The sequence below is a fragment of the Oncorhynchus clarkii genome, chromosome 16, assembly GCF_045791955.1.
Source record: "Oncorhynchus clarkii lewisi isolate Uvic-CL-2024 chromosome 16, UVic_Ocla_1.0, whole genome shotgun sequence".
In the NCBI taxonomy this organism is placed as follows: Eukaryota; Metazoa; Chordata; class Actinopteri; order Salmoniformes; family Salmonidae; genus Oncorhynchus; species Oncorhynchus clarkii.
The window spans coordinates 17,204,930-17,227,824 of record NC_092162.1 but is presented as its reverse complement, the minus strand read 5'-3'; the positions used below and the strand labels follow the sequence as shown (position 1 = coordinate 17,227,824).

General features: G+C 48.3%; 1 protein-coding gene across 2 annotated transcripts in view; it reads left to right on the top strand.

The window, feature by feature from the left end:
• Positions 1–22,425, top strand: part of LOC139368059 (unconventional myosin-Id-like) — a 119,126-nt gene extending 96,701 nt beyond the window's left edge. The window contains exon 22 of one of the 2 annotated variants that reach the window (XM_071106595.1): positions 21,517–22,425. In XM_071106595.1, the coding sequence (XP_070962696.1) occupies positions 21,517–21,673 (157 nt within the window). In that variant the 3' untranslated portion in view covers positions 21,674–22,425. The remainder of the gene's footprint in view (positions 1–21,516) is intronic. The other variant, XM_071106596.1, reaches the window with a different exon arrangement.
• Positions 22,426–22,895: the final 470 nt, after the last annotated feature.

Genomic DNA, 22,895 nt, shown 5'->3' with positions numbered 1-22,895 from the left:
TACCTGTCAAACCTGACTGGCGTTTAGCCTATATTTATGTCATTAAAAGTCTCATTTGGCTCCATTTTCTGGCGCCTTCCTCATGTCAGCATCGGTTTGTATGCGAGGCTATAGCCAACATGCGTAGCACCTACACATTTACTTGTATATTATTCCAATGCTTGTGATGTCGTGATTTGTGTGATTTTCATTACCTATTTTTTTACTTTCAGACAACTTAAAACTATATTCTTCTTGTGCGACTATTATTATTATTATTATTATTATTATTTTACTTGTCCCGGACAAGAGAACAAGCATTAATGTCGTGTTGTTTTGAAGTTGGGCCTTGTATGATAGTTCAGTAATGTATGATAGATGATTGCAGCATCTTTTCCCTGCTGTAGAATACCTACATTATAATTAAGCCAAGGCACTTTATCATATCCTTGCTCTGGTCTGAAACGGGTCTATTTTGTGGGGGGATGTGCCTGAACACGCCTCTGCTCCGATGCTATCATGTCTCATTGTATACGCGCTCTCAGCGAGAGACCGAGAGAGAGAAAGCCCTCTGCCATTGGGTCCCTCTTAATTAGTCTCCATGTGCTTCCTATAGAGGCCCATCTATCACAATGAAACGTGGCCAGAACAAAAGGCCACGGCGAGACATCTCAGTGTGGGTTTCCATGTACACTGAGTACGCCAAACATTAGGAACACCTTCCTAATATTGAGTTGCAGAACAGGACTCTCAGCATGGACTCTACAAGGTGTCTAAAGCGTTCCACAGGGATGCTGGCCATTGTTGACTCCAATGCACAGTTGTGTGAAGTTAGTTGAATGTCCTTTGGGTGGTGAACCATTCTTTTTTTAACCCCCTTTTTTTACCCCTTTTTCTCCCCAATTTCGTGGTATCCAATTGTTAGTAGCACATTATAGCTAAGATCCCTTAGCTATAATGTGTGTATAATGTGTGTATAATGTGTGTATAATGTGTGTATAATGTGTTATGTGCCCTACATATCCCTGTAGATGTAACCTTTATCTGTCCTTCAGCGTGGTGCACAGCCCACACAATACTGAGCAGAGCGCCATAGCAGCTTACATCATACACAGGGACCCAGTGTCAATGGCTGGCTTATTTAATTCCCCAAATGTACAGCATGTGCAGTGAAGAGTGATAGTGACACTGTGTAAGCCCCACTCCAAATAACACTGGTTCTTTCTCTGTGTAGTTAGTGTATGAGAGTTCCAACTTTCAATATGGGGGCTTATTCCACTGGAGGGGAGGGGTGTGGGGGTGGGGTGGGGGGGCAAAAGGCTACTTTTCAGATTGAGTTCGCGACTTGACGGGTTTGTTCAAGAAATGTCAAAGCTGTCATATTTTACGAGTAGATAGGCGCCCTCTCAGAATGTATCGGGGCCAAATCTGTTGAGAGTAAAACAGACGCGGCGAATTCTGCTCCACATGTGAATAAGAACATAACCCTCTTATCGGCTGTGACGCACAACAGTTGTCTAGAAACTCACAAATAGTCCAGCCGCTTCTGCATGAAAACGGATTATATTCCCATGTCCTCACTTCCTCCCTCGCTCTTTTCTCTTCTCATCTCTTTTTCCTTTTTTGTCGTTCCCCTATTTTCATTCCTCTTCCTTGTACCTTCGTCTCTCTCTCTCCCTGTTTCTCTTCCTCTCTCTCTCTCTCTCTGTTTCCCTTCCTCTCTCTCTGTTTCTCTTCCCTCGCTCCCTCTCTCCCTCTCTCTCTCTCTCTGTTTCTCTTTCCTCTCTGTTTCTCTTCCCTCTCCCTCTGTATTCTCTCTCTCGCTCTCTTCCCTCTCTCTCTTTGTTTCTCCTCTCTCTCTCTCTCTCTCTCTCTCTCTCTCTCTGTTTCTCTTCCTCTCTTTGTTTCTCTTCCCTCTCTCGCTCTCTCTTCCCCTCTCTCTTGCTCTCTCTCCCTCTGTTTCTCTTCCCTCTCTCGCTCTCTCTTCCTCTCTCTCTTGCTCTCTCTCCCTCTGTTTCTCTTTCCTCTCTCTCTCTCTCTCTCTTCCTGTCTCTCTTGCTCTCTCTCCCTCTGTTTCTCTTCCCTCTCTCTGTCTCTCTCTCTGTTTCTCTTCCTCCATCTGTTTCTCTTCCCTCTCTCGCTCTCGCTCTCTCTTCCTCTCTCTCCCTCTGTTTCTCTTCCCTCTCTCGCTCTCGCTCTCTCTTCCTCTCTCTTGTCTCTCTCCCTCTGTTTCTCTTCCCTCTCTCTCTCTCTGTTTCTCTTCCTCCATCTGTTTCTCTTCCTCTCTCTCACTCTGTCATTCTCTTACCCCCCTCCATCTCTCCTGCACCTCCCTTTCCCCCATCCCTCCCTCTCCTCCTTCCCTCCCTACCCCTCTCCCTCCAACTCAGAAGAGGAGAGATTAAATATTTAAGGTGATGAGCTGCTCTGCTCTGCTCTCTCTCTCCTATATTTAGCCCAGACCTATGTTCTATTGACATGCACCCCACTGTAGCACAACACACCACAACACTTAACAAACAACTCATTAGTAGAATCAGGTGTGTTACTGCAGGGCTGGATCAAAAGCCTGCATGCATACCCAGTACGTTTTTATATTTGCGTTTGAGTCATTCAGCAGACGCTCCTATCCAGAGCGACTTACAGGAGCAATTACGGGTTAAGTGCCTTGCTCAAGGGCACATCGGCAGCTTTCCAGGAGGAGGATTGACCACTACTTATACATCATCCACCCTACATGCAGTACATTACAGTCGACTGTCCCTGATACACACTGGGTGTGATGACCCTGATACACACTGGGTGTCCAAAATATTATGAACACCTGCTCCTTCCATGACATAGACTGACCAGGTGAATCCAGGTGAAAGCTATGATCCCTTATAGATGTCACCTGTTAAATCCACTTCAATCAGGGGAGGAGGCAGGTTAAAGAAGGATTTGTAAGCCTTGAGACAATTTGAGACATGGATTGTGTATGTGTGTCATTCAGAGGGTGAATGGGCAAGACAAAATATTTAAGTGCCTTTGAACGGGGTATGGTAGTAGATGCCAGGCGCACCGATTTGTGTCAAGAACTGCAACGCTGCTGGGTTTTTCTCACTCAACAGTTTCCCGTGTGTATCAAGAATGGTCCACCACCCAAAGTTCATCCAGCCAACTTGACACAACTGTGGGAAGCATTGAAGTCAACATGGTCTGAAACGTTGCATCCCTGTGGAACGCTTTCAACACCTTGTAGAGTCCATGTCCCCACGAATTGAGGCTGTTTTGAGGGTAAAAGGGGGGATGCAACTCAATATTAAGGCGTTCCTAATGTTTGGTATAGTCAGTGTACATTACATGTGCATTACATTCAGCTTACCCGATCACCAGTTCACACCTGTCCTAAAAATAGCCTCCTTGTTAATTATTCATTTTTCTCAGGAATTATAAAGAAGCTAACTCGGCGAAATACCAGCAATGCACAAGCTCTGTCTTCACATCCAAATTCAAACATCTAGCTATGTTTTTCTACTCTATGTCCGTCTGATTCGGACTCAGACCTACTTCCCTACTTTTCCATATAGTGACTCTTCCCTTTGTTATTGTTTCTAAACTATACATTGTGCTCCAGTGGAACCCGATCCAATGAGAAAGTTCCACTGTGAGATGTGTAAGTCCCTGACAGAGATGACTCTGTTGCGATGGTCTCGGTCCTAGATGTAGCTTTGTTTCACCGTTGTGTAGCGCTGTATTTGAACTACTGGGTTCTGAGAAAAGAGCGTTCTGTGGTAGGTTGTCTTGCTGTTGTCTTGCTGTTTCAGTGACTACTGAAAGTCCAGAAAGTGTTGACACGGGGGGATGGAGGGAGAGATCCTTGTGAAGGCAAACGATGGATGAGTGTGTGTCTCTTGTCGCTGTCTCTTCCTCCACTCTCGCTCGCACTCTCTCTCGCGCTCTTCTCGCCCTCTCTTTCTTCTCTCTCTCTCTCTCTCTCCAGGAATTCTTTCCTGTGTTCTCCCACTGTGGAGATGAATGGTGTTATTCTGGGCCCAGCCTAACCCGGTAATAAGAAGGAAAGCATCACTCGCTTAATAGCACTAGGGAAAGACAGGGAGAGAGGGCGCCCGACAGACTAAAGATATGAGACACTTCTGCGCTGTAATACTGTTCATGTCTGTGTGACACCAGTTATTGGACGTAACTGTTTGCTTAGTCTTTCTACCATTTTGTTGTTTCGTTTCATTCAAGCTCTCTTCTTTTGTTTTCTCCCCCCCCCCCCCCCCGCCCTCTCTCTCTCTCCCTCGTCATTCCCTTGTTATGTGTGTCACAGATTGAGGTTGGCCCAGATTTGACAGGGCAGCGTAGTTACATGATCAATTCAAGCCCTCAGTTCAGCCCCAGGTCAGAGCATAACCAAAAGGCTACATCAGATCAATACAGAGGCTATGGGCTTCATACTGCTGACTCATGAGAGAGAAGATGAGCCATAGGAGAGCGAGAGAAGGAGATATAAGAGGCTGTGGCAGATCTGTTGCTTGTTGTCAGCCAGGTAGCAGAAGTCTGAGGCCGCTGATTGCTCTGGCGAATCCTCTCTGCTCTCCTCCCCGGGCAGAGAAAGTAGGCATCTGTTTTCCTTTCCGGAGAAAGACGATCCGTTAAGTTTGTGTTATTGCAGTGTCAGTACAACGGAAGCGTGATGAATATTCAAACCTTGAAGAAGTGCTGCTTGGCGTGAACAAATGTGCCGTGCTGCACTTTCCTGTGTAATTTGAAATGACATCATCATCATCATCATCACGCTTAAAGACACTAAGACAGACAGAGGCGGCGTGCTGCTAACTGGTGATTTTGTCTCCCTACGCCATCAAGGTCACCCTTTATGCTGAGTGGAGCATTTCAGACTTCAGGAAGTCATGCTCCCCTCCACTCCCTCTCCTTTATCCCTCCTTCACTCCCTCCCACTTCCCCCCTCCCTCTCTGCCCCCCCCCCCCCTCTGTTTGTCAGCATTCCTCCCCTTTTTTCCTCCATCCCTCCTACTCTTCCTACCTCCCTCCCTCCCTCCCTGTGCGGTGTTGCAGAGGCAGTTGCCATAGCGACCAGCCGATCCATGTTTGTCTGGTATTTAGTCCAATAATAACCCTGCTGGCTGAGAACTAACTCATCTCCTCTGGAGAGGGAGAGAGAGAGGGGGGGGGGGGGAGTGACAGAGAAGGAGAGAGGAAAAGGATGGAGAGGCAGAAAAACCATGTCAGACAGGTAAACAGAAGCTGTAGGAAGGACAAAGAGAGGGGGAGAGGGAGAAACAGGGGGCTAGAGGGAGGGAGAGTATTTTTTTTTTGCCATGAATGGATCTGTCTCCATCCTTATACATTATCCAGGTGATGGATTGGATAGTATTCCTGTCATGTAAAACTGTGCAGAGCACCAATGACATCTGTATAAACACTCATTTGCCTTACAAAAGCATACGGTAAAATTGTGTTTTTGCTACCTCCTGCATAAATGGATGGGTGGGTGTGTGTGTGTGTGTGTGTGTGTGTGTGTGTGTGTGTCTGCACGCGTGCGTGTGTGATCATAACACACTTACATGTGGCTACAGCCACCATACACACACACACACTGTTTTTGCTGGACAGTAGAGAGTCCTGCTCTGTTTTATATTTAATATCAGCCTGGGGGGTCACTTGGTTGGTGGAGTGATTGAAGGGGAGGGGTGTAGACTGAGTGTGTGTGTGTCTGAGAGAGATGGGATCTGACCTAGTTTCCCTCTGCGTGGGTCCCTGCACCACTGCAGTGCTGTCTGCCTGCCTGCCCGCCAACCAACCAACCAGTAAAAGACGCAGTGAGGTGCAGGTCAACAGGCCTCTACCATGCTCATAGAGTGGTGTTGCAGCCCCAGACATCCCCTCCCCTGACTGGGGTGAAAGGTCCCTGGCCTCCCTTCCATACCTCTAGCCTTTCTACCTACGCTCACACAGAGACACCCACGTGCTCTACCATCTTGCTGCAAGCCTCTCGAACCTTGTACAGTATACCGAGATGTAGCCCCCGCTTGACCTTTACCCTCCACTCTTTTTCCTGATCATTCTCATCCTTCTCATCCCTCGCTTCTCCCCATTCGTCTTTTCCCCCCGTCACCTCCAGCTTGGGCCTGTCAACTCTATTATCCCGGTTCCAAACGCAACCTCGTCCCCTTCCCCCATGTCACTCGGACCCGTGAAGCATCGATAAGCTGGAAGGAATGGCGTCTTCGTTGATCTATTGATTTTGGCTGGGGTGACAAAGTGAGAGCCGAGTCTCTTTTAAAAGGGAGCCGTCGCTCCATCTGTAATGAAGAAACTCATTGAAGACACTCTTCTTGCTTTTATTTCCCTGCGCTTGACCCATCCTCATCGATATATTGATTTCCCTGATGGTCCTTCAGTGGTTGAGCCAACCATGTGATTATACTGGGTGCTTCAGAAGACGAGAGAGAGACACGAGGGATTCTGGTTCATTGACCAGTGTCATGCTAGGCCTATTGAACTGAACGGAGAGAAGAGGAACTGGAGAATTTGAAGAGCCAGGCGTGATTGTTTAAGATGGACGGAGACTCCTGTTGTGAAGCCATTGTGGCTCCATCAGTGTGAAGACTCAGCCGTCCGTGTAGAGTGTGTACTACTATCAACGGTCCCTCAGGGGGAAGTGGCCCCTTGCTTTGTCCACTTCCGGGACGTATCACCGTCATTGACCCTGCTGATCATTTAAAGGGGGTTCCCGTGTGGCGCAGTGGTCTAAGGCACTGCATCTCAGTGCTAGAGGCGTCACTACAGACCCTGGTTCGATTCCAGGCTGTATCACAACCGGACGTTATTGGGAGTCCCATTGGGCGGCGCACAATTGGCCCAGCGTCGTCCGGGTTTGGCCGGGGTAGGCCGTCAATTGTAAATAAGAATTTGCTGTGAACTGACTTACCTAGTAACATAAACAATAAAGAGAGGACGTCAACACCGATGACAGCAGAAGAGGGGGATGTGTGTGTCTTTGTCTCGGTTATCTGTCTAGGAGGACTGATGAATACTCTGTACCACCCCTGATAATAGTAGTGTCTCTACCCATATGGGAGTAGAGCTGGTCTCACTTTGCAGTGCGTTAAACCTGTCTCCGCTGTCTCCACTGTCGCAGCTAAACGTGTTCTGTTCACACTGACGTTATCAGTCCCATCACTAGGCATGATGAGATCATCCATGTAGTGGTGGATCCAATCCCGTTCAATTATTGTGCTCTTATAATGCTTTCATATTTCATATCATGTACTCTGAAGCACATTTTTTTTTTAAACTTATTGTCAGCGAAGGTTGTAACGAACGGCGGTACAACACACGTGTCCTTCAGGACCAGCTGAACCTCCACTATTTATTTTTATTTAACTTGGCAAGTCAGTTAAGAACAAATTCTTATTTACAATGACAGCCTAGGAACAGTGGGCTAACTGCCTTGTTCAGGGGCAGAACGACAGATTTTTACCTTGTCAGCTCAGGGATTCTATCTAGCAAACTTTCGGTTACTGGCCCAATGCTCTAACCACTCGGCTACCTGCCGCCTCACATGATTAAGAGTGTGGAGTTACATTATAGGATCTCTATAGTTAAGGCCTTTTGACCCCTCCCTCCACTGCTACTGTACATTAGGCACTTAGCTGACCTAGGCTACAGTGGCTTTGATCAACACTCCTTGGCAGTCTCACTGCACGGCTCCACTGCTAGGCTGCTTTCTCTCTCTCTGTGTGTGTGTGTGTGCGTGTGCGTGCTATTGTGTGTTATTGTGTGCTTGTCTCTCTCGTGTCTCCATTTCCTCCCTCTTTCTTTCTCTTTCCTTCAGATTGGTTGTACTCTTCCTCTTCTCCTCTTTTCTTCGTTCAGGGCTCATTGATCAATAGACTTTTTGCTGCTAAGACATTTTTAAATGACCTACTTAGTCATCTCCCCCATTTTAGAGTATATAACTCTTCTTTTCATGAAAGAAATGGTGGAGAAAGAGACACAGAGGAGGAGAGGAAGATATCTGCACTCTCACAGCTTACTAAATATTGTAATGGTTGTTGGGCTGTTTTGAAGGGTTGGAGTTCCTGCATTTGAGCAGTTTTTTTTGTTGTTGCTTCCTGTTGTTGATTTCTCTGTGGTTTAATATCACATTGGATGTTTTGGGGCAGAAAAGGCTGGAAGAGACATGTCTGAGAAGAAACTGAGAGAGGAGGTGTGATTTGGCGAGACAGCGGAAGCATTGGCTAATGTTGTTGTAAATTCAGTTGAGTCACCGAGACTCTATATTCATACCTTCAACTGTAAAGTGAACAATGGAGTTGAAAGCACTCCAACATCATCTCACTAACCACCTCTCTCTGACCTGTAGTGCCGCCGATGCCAGCGGAACTGCCTTGAACTATGAATCACTCTCTCTGTTGTGACGTGACTGAAGGACAATTCTAAACCCGCTGTGCGCCTGGCTAGAACCATTAGCGACCTGAAAGAGGTGTGTTTACTTTTCCCTTCGTCTCCAGTGGGATGTCTAGGTTGGAGCTGGCGGGGAACATGGGAGACGTGTGAGAGAGTGGATGCAGATCCATTGGGAGGGATAGGGTGGATGGTTGAGGTGGAAATGGCGGCTGTAGAGACCCCGCAGCCCTGTTGATGTTAATAAGGGCCTGTTCGGCCCGCCTTTTCCTGTAGTCCACGATCACTTCCTTTGTCTCGCTCACATTGAGGGAGAGGTTGTTGTCCTGGCACCACACTGCCAGTTCTCTGACCTCCTCCCTATAGGCCGTCTCATTGTTGTCGGTGATCAGGCCTACCACTGTTTTGTCGTCAGCAAACTTAATGATGGTGTTGGAGTCGTGTTTTGCCACACAGTCGTGGGTGAACAGGGAATACAGAAGGGGACTAAGTACACACCCCTGAGGGGCCCCAGTGTTGAGGATCAGCGTGGCAGATGTATTGTTGCCTACTCTTACCACCTGGGGGCGGCCTGTCAGGAAGTCCAGGATCCAGTGTCTGAGGGAGGTATTTAGTCCCAGAGTCCTTAGCTTAGTGATGAACTTGGTGGGCACTATGGTGTTGAACACTGAGCTGTAGTCGATGAACAGCATTCTCACATAGGTGTTTCTGTTGTCCAGGTGAGAAAGGGCGGTGTGGAGTGCGATTGAGTTTGCGTCATCTGTGGATCTGTTGGGGCGGTATGCGAATTGGAGTGGGTCTAGGGTATCCGGGAGGATGCTGTTGATGTGAGCCATGACCAGCCTTTCAAAGCACTTCATGGCTACCGACGTGAGTGCCACAGGGCGGTAATCATTTAGGCAGGTTACCTTCGCTTCCTTGTGCACAGCGACTATGGTGGTCTGCTTGAAACATGTAGGTATTACAGACTCGGTCAGGGAGAGGTTGAAAATGTCAGTGAAGGCGCACCGCACACACACACACACACACACACACACACAATCTCAGTATTGATCAGAGGAGGCGGGCGGGTTTTATTTTAGAACTGCTGTTAAGGAAAGCAGGGAAATTCAATCTGACAGGCGAACAGTGGGGGTTTCTCTCCATCTCCGATCCACATCAACAGCACCCTATGGAGCCCCTCCCTCGGGGCAGGCGTGCTGCTCTTGGCATAGAACCTGCACTCTTGTTGAGCATCTGGTCTGTCTTTGTCTCTGCCACAGACAGTCTATTCACATGCACTGTCCAGATTTACAGTAATCTGCCCATATTTGCGTCACAAGTCCTCTGTTGTTAGTTAGCTTGATAGGTATTTTCCAGCATAGCACATTGAAAGGGACTTTAAAGTCTCTCAGAGAAGATTTTAAATGGTCTAAATATAACCTACGCATATCAATTATTTTACGCTGAACAAAAATATAAACGCAAAATGTGAAGTGTTTGTTTCATGAGCTGAAATGAAAGATCCTAGAAATGTTCCAAGAAGCTTATTTCTCTAAAACATTCAAATTGTGTGTACAAATCTGTTTACATCCCTGTTAGTGAGCATTTCTCCTTTGCCAAGATAATCCATCCACCTGACAGGTGTGGCATATCAAGAAGCTGATTAAACAGCATGACCATTACACAGTTGCACCTTGTGCTGGGGACAATAAAAGGCCACTATAAAATGTGCAGTTTTGTCACACAACACAATGCCACAGATGTCTCAAGTTGAGGGAGCGTGCAATTGGCATGCTGACCGCAGGAATGTCCAGCAGAGCTGATCGCAGAGAATTGAATGTTCTTTTCTCTACCATAAAGCCGCCTCCAACGTTGTTTTAGAGAATTTGACAGTACGTCAAACCAGCCTCACAAGCGCAAACCACGTGTAACCACGCCAGCCTAGGACCTCCACATCCGGCTTCTTCACCTGCGGGATCGTCTGAGACCAGCCACCTGGACAGCTGATAAAACTGATTACTATTTATTTCTGTAATAAAGCCCTTTTGTGGGGAAAAACTCATTCTGATTGGCTGGGCCAGGCTCCCCAGTGGGTGGACCAGTCTCCCAAGTGGGTGGGCCTATGCCCTCGCAGGCCCAACCATGGCTGCGCCACTGCCCAGTCATGTGAACGCCATAGATTAGGGCCTAATTAATATATTTCAATTGACTGATTTCCTTATATGAACTATAACTCAGTAAAATCATAAATATTGTTGCATGTTGCGTTTAGATTTTTGCTCAGTATTTAACCTAATCCTGAGCCCAGAGTCTTCTGCAAGCCACAGTGGCTTTGCTGAGTGACTTTACCTGTATCTCTTTAGTATGGGAAGTTCTCATATATTTTGCAGGAGACAGGAGAGCTTGGCTCCGAGACAAAAACACTCCTAAAAGGATGAGTCAGCGGTGTTGCGTGGATGCAGATAGGTTGCCCTGTCGGTCCCCAACCTCTAAGAAGATTCCCTACTTCTCTTCCTGTTCTTCCACTTTATCCTCAGAGAGGCTGGGGTAGAGGATTCATAATTCAGAGAAGAGACAGTTACTGGGGAAGAGAGTAGGAAATAATGCTTTTTTTCTAGTAGGAGAGGAGAGGCAGTGGTGTCTGAGTGTCCCCCTGGGGAGATAACTCGACTAAGACTGGTCACTTAGTATTGGATTGATGTGACGTCAACAGTCGACTGATTTGCTTTCGTAGCATTTTCGTCTACCAGAATCACAGGGATTTTACAATGGATATTACATTTCTTAAGCGTTTCTTAGTATTAACCACATATAAAGATGTCCCGATACACATATTCTATACAACGTCTGTGTGTGTCAGTGGCGGTCGGGGCTGTTTAAGATTATTAATGAGCATGGCTTTATTTGTATTACAGCATATTGGATGACTCTCATTCATATCCCATTCACCCAGCTCAATGTAAAATCGATAGGTTTAGGCTATTACATGATACTCAAATTTTCCCTATACCCATCATGAGGTTTCTACAACCAAGCCTATGAATGAAGGTTTATAACGGTGCACATGTCAAGAAACAAATTGGAGAATCAAAACAGTGGCACATTCAATACTGCCTTGCACACTCTAGCCTGCATCTAGCTGATTTAGGGTGTAATCAGTAGTCCAACAGTTGAAAACGAATGTTTCTATTAGGCAAATCACGCAGTACAGTGTACAGCAAGCAGTTTAGCAGTTACACCAGCGGGCCCCGATTGCAATAGATTAATACAACCGACAGCTTACCTTGACTTGGAAGAGTTCCAGTGTTAGCTAGCTGGCTAAGGCTATCCAACATAAATAGCATTCCTCTCGGTTTGAGCCGGGTATTTGAGTAGGCTAAATTAGCTAGCTGCATTAACTAGCGAAGTAAATTAAAGTGAAAAAAAAAAAACGAAATATAGCTATCTCTCTCTTTACACTGATTCTCTTTTGTTTTTGAAGAAATTAATTTGAAACTGTTCAACTATTGTCTTTCTGTCTCTTTGAGTCAACTATCACATTTTATGCGCTGCAGTGCTAGCTAGCTGTAGCTTATGATTTAAGTACTAGATTAATTCTCTGATCCTTTGTTTGGGTGGACAACATGTCAGTTCATGCTGCAAGAGCTCTGATAGTTTGGAGCACGTCCTCTGGAAGTTGTCTTAATTACTGTGCCTTCTAAGTTTTGTATTGAAGTCAATGTAGCCAGAGGAGGACGGAAGGTAGCTGTCCTCCGGCTACAGCATGGTGCTACCCCAGAGAGTGTTGAGGCTACTGTAAATCCACGATAATCGAGAATTTCAATAAGCGTTTCTCTACAGCTGGCCATGCTTTCCACCGGGCTACTCGAGCCCCGGCCAAAAACTCTGCACCCCCGCAGCAACTGGCCCAAGCCCCCCCCTTCTCCTTCACCCAAATCCAGACAGCTGATGTTCTGAAAGAGCTGCAAAATCTGGATCCCTACAAATCAGGTGGGATAAACTATCTGGATCCTCTCTTCCTAAAATTACCTGCCGCCGTTGTTGCAACCCCTATTACTAGTCTGTTCAGCCTCTCTTTCGTATCGTCTGAGATTCCTAAAGATTGGAAAGCGGCCGCGGTCATCCCCCTCTTCAAAGGGGAGACACTCTAGACCCAAACTATTACAGACCCATATCCATCCTGCTCTGCCTTTCTAAAGTCTTCGAAAGCCAGGTGAACAAACAGATCACCGACCATTTTGAATCCCACCTTCTCCGCTTCACAATCTGGTTTCCGAGCTGGTCGCGGGTGCAATTCAGCCACGCTCAAGGTCCTAAACGATATCATAACTGCCATCGATAAAAGACAATACTGTCTAGCCGTCTTCATCGACCTGGCCAAGGCTTTCGTCTCAGTCAATCACCGTATTCTTATCAGAAGACTCAACAGCCTTGGTTTCTCTAATGACGGCCTCGCCTGGTTCACTAACTACTTCTCAGATAGAGTTCAATGTGTCAAATCGGAGGGCCTGTTGTCCGGACCTCTGGCAGTCTCTATGGGGGTGCCACAGGGTTCAATTCTCGGGCCGACTCTTTTCTCGGTATGTATCAATGATGTCGCTCTTGCTGCGGGTGATTCTTTGATCCACCTCTACGCAGACGACACCATTCTGTATACATCTGGCCCTTCTTTGGACACTGTGTTAGCAAACCTCCAAACGAGCTTCAACGCCGTACAACACTCCTTCCGTGGCCTCCAACTGCTCTTAAATGCTAGTTAAACTAAATGCATGCTCTTCAACCAATCGCTGCCCGCACCCATCCCCCCGACTAGCATCACTACTCTGGACGGTTCTGACATGTGGACAACTATAAATACCTAGGTGTCTGGCTAGACTGTAAACACTCCTTCCAGACTCACATTAAGCATCTTCAATCCAAAATTAAATCTAGAATTGGCTTCCTATTTCTCAACAAAGCCTGCTTCACTCATGCTGCCAAACATACCCTCGTAAAACTGACTATCCTACCGATCCTTGACTTTGTCGATGTCATTTACAAAATAGTCTCCAACACTCTACTCAGCAAATTGGATGCATTCTATCACAGTGCCATTTGTTTTGTCACCAAAGCCCCATATACTACCCACCACTGCGATCTGTATGCTCTCGTTGGCTGGTCCTCGTTACATATTCGTCACCAAACCAACTGTCTCCAGGTCCTCTATAAGTCTTTGCTAGGTATAACGCTGCCTTATCTCAGTTCACTGGTCAGCATAGCAACACCCACCCGTAGCATGCGCTCCAGCAGGTATATTTCACTGGTCATCCCCAAAACCAATGTCACGGCTGTTGAAGGAAGAGGACCAAGGTGCAGCGTGGTGAGCGTACATTTTCTTTTATTAATCAAAATGACGCCGAACAAAACAATAAACACTACAAAAAACAAACCGTGAAGCTCAAAGCCTATGTGCCCTAAACAAAGTCAACTTCCCACAAAGAAAGGAGGGAAAAAAGGGCTACCTAAGTATGGTTCCCAATCAGAGACAATGATAGACAGCTGTCCCTGATTGAGAACCATACCCGGCCAAAACATAGAAATACAAAATCGTTGATAACAAAACATTGAATGCCCACCCCAAATCACACCCTGACCAAACCAAATAGAGACATTAAAATGCTCTCTAAGGTCAGGGCGTGACAGCCAACACCTCTTTGGCCACCTTTCCTTCCAGTTCTCTGCTTCCAATGACTAGAACAAATTGCAAAAATCACTGAAGTTGGAGACTTATATAACCCTCACTAACTTTAAGCGTCAGCTGTTAGAGCAGCTTACCAATCGCTGCAGCTGTACACAGCCCATCTGTAAATAGCCCATCCAACCAACTACCTACCTCATCCCCATATTTGTTTTTGTTTTTCTGCTCTTTTGCACACCAGTATTTCTACTTGCACATCATCAGCTGCACATATACAGATGAAGTCGTAAGTTTACGTACACTTATGTTGGAGTCATTACAACTCGTTTTTCAACCACTCCACAGGACATCTACTTTGTTCATGACACAAGTAATTTTACAACAATTGTTTACAGACAGATTATTTCACTTATAATTAACTGTATCACAATTCCAGTGGGTGAGAAGTTTACATACAGTTGAAGTCGGAAGTTTACATACACCTTAGCCAAATACATTTAAACTCCGTTTTCCACAATTCCTGACATTTAATCCTAGTACAAATGATGTCAATTAGCCTATCAGAAGCTTCTAAAGCCATGACATAATTTTCTGGAATTTTCCAAGCTGTTTAAAGGCACAGTCAAGTTAGTGTATGTAAACTTCTGACCCACTGGAATTGTGATACAGTGAATTCTAAGTGAAATTATCTGCCTGTAAACAATTGTTGGAAAAATTACTTGTCATGCACAAAATAGATGTCCTAACCAACTTGCCAAAACTATAGTTTGTTGACAAGGAATTTGTGGAGTGGTTGAAAAACGAGTTTTAATGACTCCAACCTAAGTGTATGTAAACTTCAGATTTCAACCAAGTTGCTAAGTTGACTGTGCCTTTAAACATCTTGGAAAATTCCAGAAAATTATGTTATGGCTTTAGAAGCTTCTGATAGGCTAATTGACATAATTTGAGTCAATTGGAGGTGTACCTGTGGATGTATTTCAAGGCCTACTGTCAAACTGAGTGCCTATTTGCTTGACATCATGGTAAAATCAAAAGAAATAAGCCAAGACCTCAGAAAAAAAATTGTAGACCTCCACAAGTCTGGTTCATCCTTGGGAGCAATTTCCAAACACCTGAAGGTACCACGTTCATCTGTACAAACAATAGTGCACAAGTATAAACACCATGGGACCACGCAAATCAATCCCAGAACATATATATCATTCTCTCTACTAATATTGTGACATTTCACATTCTTAAAATAAAGTGATGATCCTAACTGACCTAAGACAGGGAGTTTTTACTAGGATTAAATGTCAGTAATTGTGAAAAACTGAGTTTAAATATATTTGGCTAAGGTGAATGGTAACTTCTGACTTCAACTGTATCACTCTAGTGTAAATTGCTAAATTGTAATTACTTCGCCACTATTGGCCTATTTATTGCCTTACCTCCTTACTTAATTTTCAAACACTGTATACAGATTTTCTATTGTGTTATTGACTGTACGTTTGTTTATTCCATGTGTAACTCTGTTGTTGTTTTTGTCACACTGCTTTGCTTTATCTTGGCCAGGTCGCAGTTGTAAATGAGAACTTGTTCTCAACTGGCCTATCTAGTTAAATAAAGGTGAAATTAAAAGAAAAAATAAATAAAAGATCTTCATTGCAGTGTGTTTAAACAGTGTGTTTTAATCAGTTATTTGTTATTTGGTGATGTGAATATATTTAGTATAGTTTTTTCTAAAAATCTAAACTTTTTTATTTAAATTATTTTTTAAACGTATTTTTACTGAGTAGGATGGTCCTCCCCTTCCTCCTCTGAGGAGCCTCTTCTGGTGTGTGTGTGTTTATAAACGTAACCCTGCTTGCCTTTCAAGTGAGCAGATAGCAGCTGATAGCAGACCTGTGGCTATGCTTAGCATGCTATCCCCTGAGACACAAATGGACAGAGACGGACGGACGGACACGGACGGACGGAGACGGACGGACAGAGACGGAAGTACGGACGGACAGAGACGGAAGTACGGACGGACAGAGACGGAAGTACGGACGGACAGAGACGGACGTACGGACGGACAGAGACGGACGTACGGACGGACAGAGACGGACGTACGGACGGACAGAGACGGACGTACGGACGGACAGAGACGGACGTACGGACGGACAGAGACGGACGTACGGACGGACAGAGACGGACGTACGGACGGACAGAGACGGAAGTACGGACGGACAGAGACGGAAGTACGGACGGACAGAGACGGAAGTACGGACGGACAGAGACGGAAGTACGGATGGACAGAGACGGAAGTACGGATGGACAGAGACGGAAGTACGGATGGACAGAGACGGAAGTACGGATGGACAGAGACGGAAGTACGGATGGACAGAGACGGACGGACGGATGGAAAGAGACGGACGGACGGATGGAAAGAGACGGAAGTACGGATGGACAGAGACGGACGTACGGATGGACAGAGACGGACGTACGGATGGACAGAGACGGACGTACGGATGGACAGAGACGGACGTACGGATGGACAGAGACGGACGTACGGATGGACAGAGACGGACGTACGGATGGACAGAGACGGACGTACGGATGGACAGAGACGGACGTACGGATGGACAGAGACGGAAGTACGGACGGACAGAGACGGACGTACGGACGGACAGAGACGGACGTACGGACGGACAGAGACGGACGTACGGACGGACAGAGACGGACGTACGGACGGACAGAGACGGACGGACGGACGGACAGAGACGGACGGACGGACGGACAGAGACGGACGGACGGACGGACAGAGACGGACGGACGGACGGACAGAGACGGACGGACGGACGGACAGAGACGGACGGACGGACGGACAGAGACGGACGGACGGACGGACAGAGACGGACGGACGGACGGACAGAGACGGACGGACGGATGGACAGAGACGGACGTACGGATGGACAGAGACGGAAGTACGGACTGAGACAGACGGACGGACAGAGACAGACGGACGGAGACGGACGGACGGACGGAGACGGACGGACGGACAAAGACGGACGGAGACGGACGGACAGAGACGGACGGAGACGGACGGACAGAGACGGAGACGGACGGACAGAGACGGACGGACGGACAGAGACGGACGGACGGATGGACAGAGACGGACGGACAGAGACGGACGGACGGACAGAGATGGACGGAGACAGACGGACAGAGACGGACGGACGGACGGACAGAGACGGAGACGGACGGACAGAGACGGACGGACGGACAGAGACGGACGGACGGATGGACAGAGACGGACGGACAGAGACGGACGGACGGACAGAGATGGACGGAGACAGACGGACAGAGACGGACAGAGACGGACAGAGACGGACGGAGACGGACGGAGACGGAAGTACGGACGGACAGAGACGGAAGTACGAACGGACAGAGACGGACGTACGGACGGACAGAGACGGACGTACGGACGGACAGAGACGGACGTACGGACGGACAGAGACGGAAGTACGGACGGACAGAGACGGACGTACGGACGGACAGAGACGGACGTACGGATGGACAGAGACGGAAGTACGGACGGACAGAGACGGAAGTACGGACGGACAGAGACGGAAGTACGGATGGACAGAGACGGAAGTACGGATGGACAGAGACGGAAGTACGGATGGACAGAGACGGAAGTACGGATGGACAGAGACGGAAGTACGGATGGACAGAGACGGACGGACGGATGGACAGAGACGGACGGACGGATGGAAAGAGACGGACGGACGGATGGAAAGAGACGGACGGACGGATGGACAGAGACGGACGGACGGATGGACAGAGACGGACGGACGGATGGACAGAGACGGACGGACGGATGGACAGAGACGGACGGACGGATGGACAGAGACGGACGTACGGATGGACAGAGACGGAAGTACGGATGGACAGAGACGGAAGTACGGATGGACAGAGACGGACGTACGGACGGACAGAGACGGACGTACGGACGGACAGAGACGGAAGTACGGACGGACAGAGACGGAAGTACGGACGGACAGAGACGGACGGACGGATGGACAGAGACGGACGTACGGATGGACAGAGACGGACGTACGGATGGACAGAGACGGACGTACGGATGGACAGAGACGGAAGTACGGATGGACAGAGACGGAAGTACGGACTGAGACAGACGGACGGACAGAGACAGACGGACGGAGACGGACGGACGGAGACGGACGGACGGACAAAGACGGACGGAGACGGACGGACAGAGACGGACGGAGACGGACAGACAGAGACGGACGGAGACGGACGGACAGAGACGGAGACGGACGGACGGACAGAGACGGACGGACGGACAGAGACGGACGGACGGATGGACAGAGACGGACGGACAGAGACGGACGGACGGACAGAGATGGACGGAGACAGACGGACAGAGACGGACGGAGACGGACGGACGGATGGACAGAGACTGACGGAGACAGACGGACAGAGACGGATGGACAGAGACGGATGGACGGAGACAGACGGACGGACGGAGACGGACGGACAGAGACGGAAGTACGGACGGACAGAGACGGACGTACGGACGGACAGAGACGGACGTACGGACGGACAGAGACGGACGTACGGACGGACAGAGACGGACGTACGGACGGACAGAGACGGACGTACGGACGGACAGAGACGGACGTACGGACGGACAGAGACGGAAGTACGGACGGACAGAGACGGATGTACGGACGGACAGAGACGGAAGTACGGACGGACAGAGGCGGAAGTACGGACGGACAGAGACGGAAGTACGGACGGACAGAGACGGAAGTACGGACGGACAGAGACGGAAGTACGGACGGACAGAGACGGAAGTACGGACGGACAGAGACGGAAGTACGGACGTACGGACGGACAGAGACGGACGTACGGACGGACAGAGACGGACGTACGGACGGACAGAGACGGACGTACGGACGGACAGAGACGGACGTACGGACGGACAGAGACGGACGTACGGACGGACAGAGACGGACGTACGGATGGACAGAGACGGACGTACGGATGGACAGAGACGGAAGTACGGATGGACAGAGACGGACGTACGGATGGACAGAGACGGAAGTACGGATGGACAGAGACGGAAGTACGGATGGACAGAGACGGAAGTACGGATGGACAGAGACGGAAGTACGGATGGACAGAGACGGAAGTACGGATGGACAGAGACGGACGTACGGATGGACAGAGACGGACGTACGGATGGACAGAGACGGAAGTACGGACGGAGACAGACGGACGGACAGAGACAGACGGACGGAGACGGACGGACGGACAGAGACGGACGGAGACGGACGGACGGAGATGGACGGAGACGGACGGACGGACAAAGACGGACGGAGACGGACGGACAGAGACGGACGGACAGAGACGGACGGACGGACGGACAGAGACGGACGGACGGACGGACAGAGACAGACGGACGGACGGACAGAGATGGACGGAGACAGACGGACAGAGACGGACGGAGACGGACGGACGGATGGACAGAGACGGACGGAGACAGACGGACAGAGACGGACGGAGACGGATGGACAGAGACGGATGGACGGAGACAGACGGACGGACGGAGACAGACGGAAGGACAGAGACGGGCGGACGGTCGGATGGACAGAGACGGACGGACGGATGGACAGAGACGGACGGACGGATGGACAGAGACGGACGGACGGATGGACAGAGACTGACAGAGACGGACGGAGACGGACGGACGGAGACGGACGGAGACGGACGGAGACGGACGGAGACGGACGAACGGAGACGGACGAAGACAGACGGACAGAGACGGACGGAGACGGACGGACGGACGGATGGACAGAGACGGAAGTATGGATGGACAGAGACGGACGGACGGACGGACAGAGACGGAAGTACGGACGGACAGAGACGGACGGAGACAGACGGACGGATGGACAGAGACAGACGGACGGATGAACAGAGACAGAAGTACGGACGGACAGAGACGGACGGAGACAGACGGACGGATGGACAGAGACAGACGGACGGATGGACAGAGACGGAAGTACGGATGGATAGAGACGGACAGAGACGGATGGAGACAGACGGACGGACAGAGACGGACGGACAGGGACGGACGGACGGACGGACAGAGACGGACGGACGGACAGAGATGGACGGACGGACAGAGACAGACGGACAGAGACAGACGGACGGACAGAGACGGACAGAGACAGACGGACGGACGGACAGAGACGGACGGACGGACAGAGAGAAAGAGAGGTGGTGAAAGCACCAGAGACAGGCCCGGGCATTCATCAAAGCTGTTGTCCTATTGGCTGGCCCTGGCATGGGCGGCCATGACAGATGCAGCCCTCATTGCTAGGCTACAGTGCTATAGGTATAATGCAGAAGTCTGACGTGGGTAGTTTGAGGTGATTTGTTTTTGTTTGTTAGGCATTGTTGCGTAACTAATGGGTGTTGAGGTCGCGCTGATTAATTTCTGTAGACTTAGCGCCACTGGTTGAGTGGACGTTTTGGCTCCGGCCATTTCCACGAGTCACCAAGTGTATTATCATGAATTATGTTTTGTTGACAAACGATGCGAGCGACCGTCGTTATGGTGGAATGGTGTCAGGATGAGAGTTGGATTACGTAGACAAGCATTTCTCTCCCTCTCTTCCCAGGTGCTGTCGTTCACTGTAGCACTAGTTACAGCTCTTAAACACACACTTTAAAACACTCCCATCTGTTTGCCCACACACCCTGACTCCTTCACAAATGCTTTTTTCCCCCTCAACAAATCTTTGATTTGCCTCATTGATCCTCTCAAAGAGGGAATAGTGCAAGATGGCCATTCAGCCAGAAACCCCTTCACTAGATGTGGCAAGCGCTAAAATCCAATCGGCTGGTGAGCCGTACCTACAGTACAGGCACAGGGATCGTTCCTGGGGTATAGGCTAGCCTAGCGTGGGCTCGCTATTGTCAATCTACATAGCAGGCCTCTCCATCCCTGTTCCTGGAGAGCTAACCTCCTGCAGGTTTTTGCTCCAACCCCAGTTGTAACTAACCTGATTCAGCTGGTCAACCCGCTAATTATTACAATCAGGTGCACTAGATTAGGGTTGGTGCGAAAACCGACAGGATGGTAGCTCTCCGGGAACAGGCATGGAGAGCCTTGCTCTATAGTCTATATCTATGCCCGTTGGCATCCAGTTCGCTGTCATGTCCATATTATGACGAGGAATATTGACAATGGTGAAGGATGCACATTCAATTGTAGTGAACCATATCAGTGTTTTTGGAGTAAAAAGGCCTTTAGCCTTTTGAACGAGCACACACACCAAACATCATACACCATACTCTCTCTCTCTGTTGATATTGATGTAACAGCTGTAAGCTATGCATGTTCAACACATGCTTAACAAGTCTCTCTTTCTCCCTCTCTCTCTCTCTCCCTCTCTCTGCAGTGAGAAGAGGAAGCTGCAAGTGAATATCGCCAGTCCCATCCAGTGCAGTATGAACGGCAGGAAGTGCACCATCATTGTGGAGCCCAAAATCAACCAATCACAGCCAGACTTCACTAAGAGCCGCTCCGGTTACATTCTGGCAGTTCCTGGAAACTAAAAGGGCCCCTCGGGGGCCACTCGGTCTGTGACGATGACAAGTGTCAAATGAAGACTACAGGAACCATATATATGTTAGGTATAGAGCTGATTTGTGAACTAGATAGCGCCACTGGTTGAGAGGATGTTTTGGCGTGATGCATGGGAGGATTTGAGCTCTCAGAATCACAAACATGCCAAACCTCATGGGAGGATTTGAGTTCTCAGAATGACAGACATGCCAAATGTGTACCTTTTTTGAATGGGTATTTATTTTACGCAACAACAAAAAAATTCAATAGGACATGTAAGATGTTTAACACATGCAAAAAAACAACATTTGTTTGACAGACTCACACACATGCACAACAATAATTCATCAAAGAGTAGATTTTTTTCCCCCTCACTTTTCAATATCAAGTTCATATGTTTAGTTGGGGCATTAATCATTATATATTACGCTAGCTTTGGTTTATTTTGATTAGAATCAGATTTCGTTATTTATTTTGATCTAAAGTGGAGATTTGATGGAAGTTTTTTTTAACACTACCCTTTTGTTTTGGACTAGAGACTCACAGACAGTCCTACATGCACACATTGGAAACAAGAACGGGAGAGAATGTTGTCCCGTGTATTTCAGGGACAGAACCCGTGTCAGAGGCACAGATGAGAAGTGTTTAGTCGGTTAGTCACAGGGTGTGAAGTGGGATGTGTTGAGCATATCTTGAACCCGAAAGTCACGACGTGCTCTGAGGGGAGCATTAAAATCTCAATTTAAAACCTGTTATCTGTTCTCTCTGTGTACTGTATGTACATTAATAGTACTCTACATGCTTATAGTATTACGCAAAATGTGCTTATGAGTGGACTTGCCCCCCCGCCAGATTGTGAACATTTCATGGCAATAGTTCTAGATAATGATTTATTGATGCATCGTAAATGACTTAATCCATTATGTCAACATTTCAGCACGTCTATGCTATATGACCACAGCCAGATGCTGTACGTTTTCCATAGACGACACAGCCAGATGTTGTACGTTTTCCATAGACGACACAGCCAGATGTTGTACGTTTTCCATAGACGACACAGCCAGATGCTGTACGTTTTCCATAGACGACACAGCCAGATGTTGTACGTTTTCCATAGACGACACAGCCAGATGCTGTACGTTTTCCATAGACGACACAGCCAGATGTTGTACGTTTTCCATAGACGACACAGCCAGATGCTGTACGTTTTCC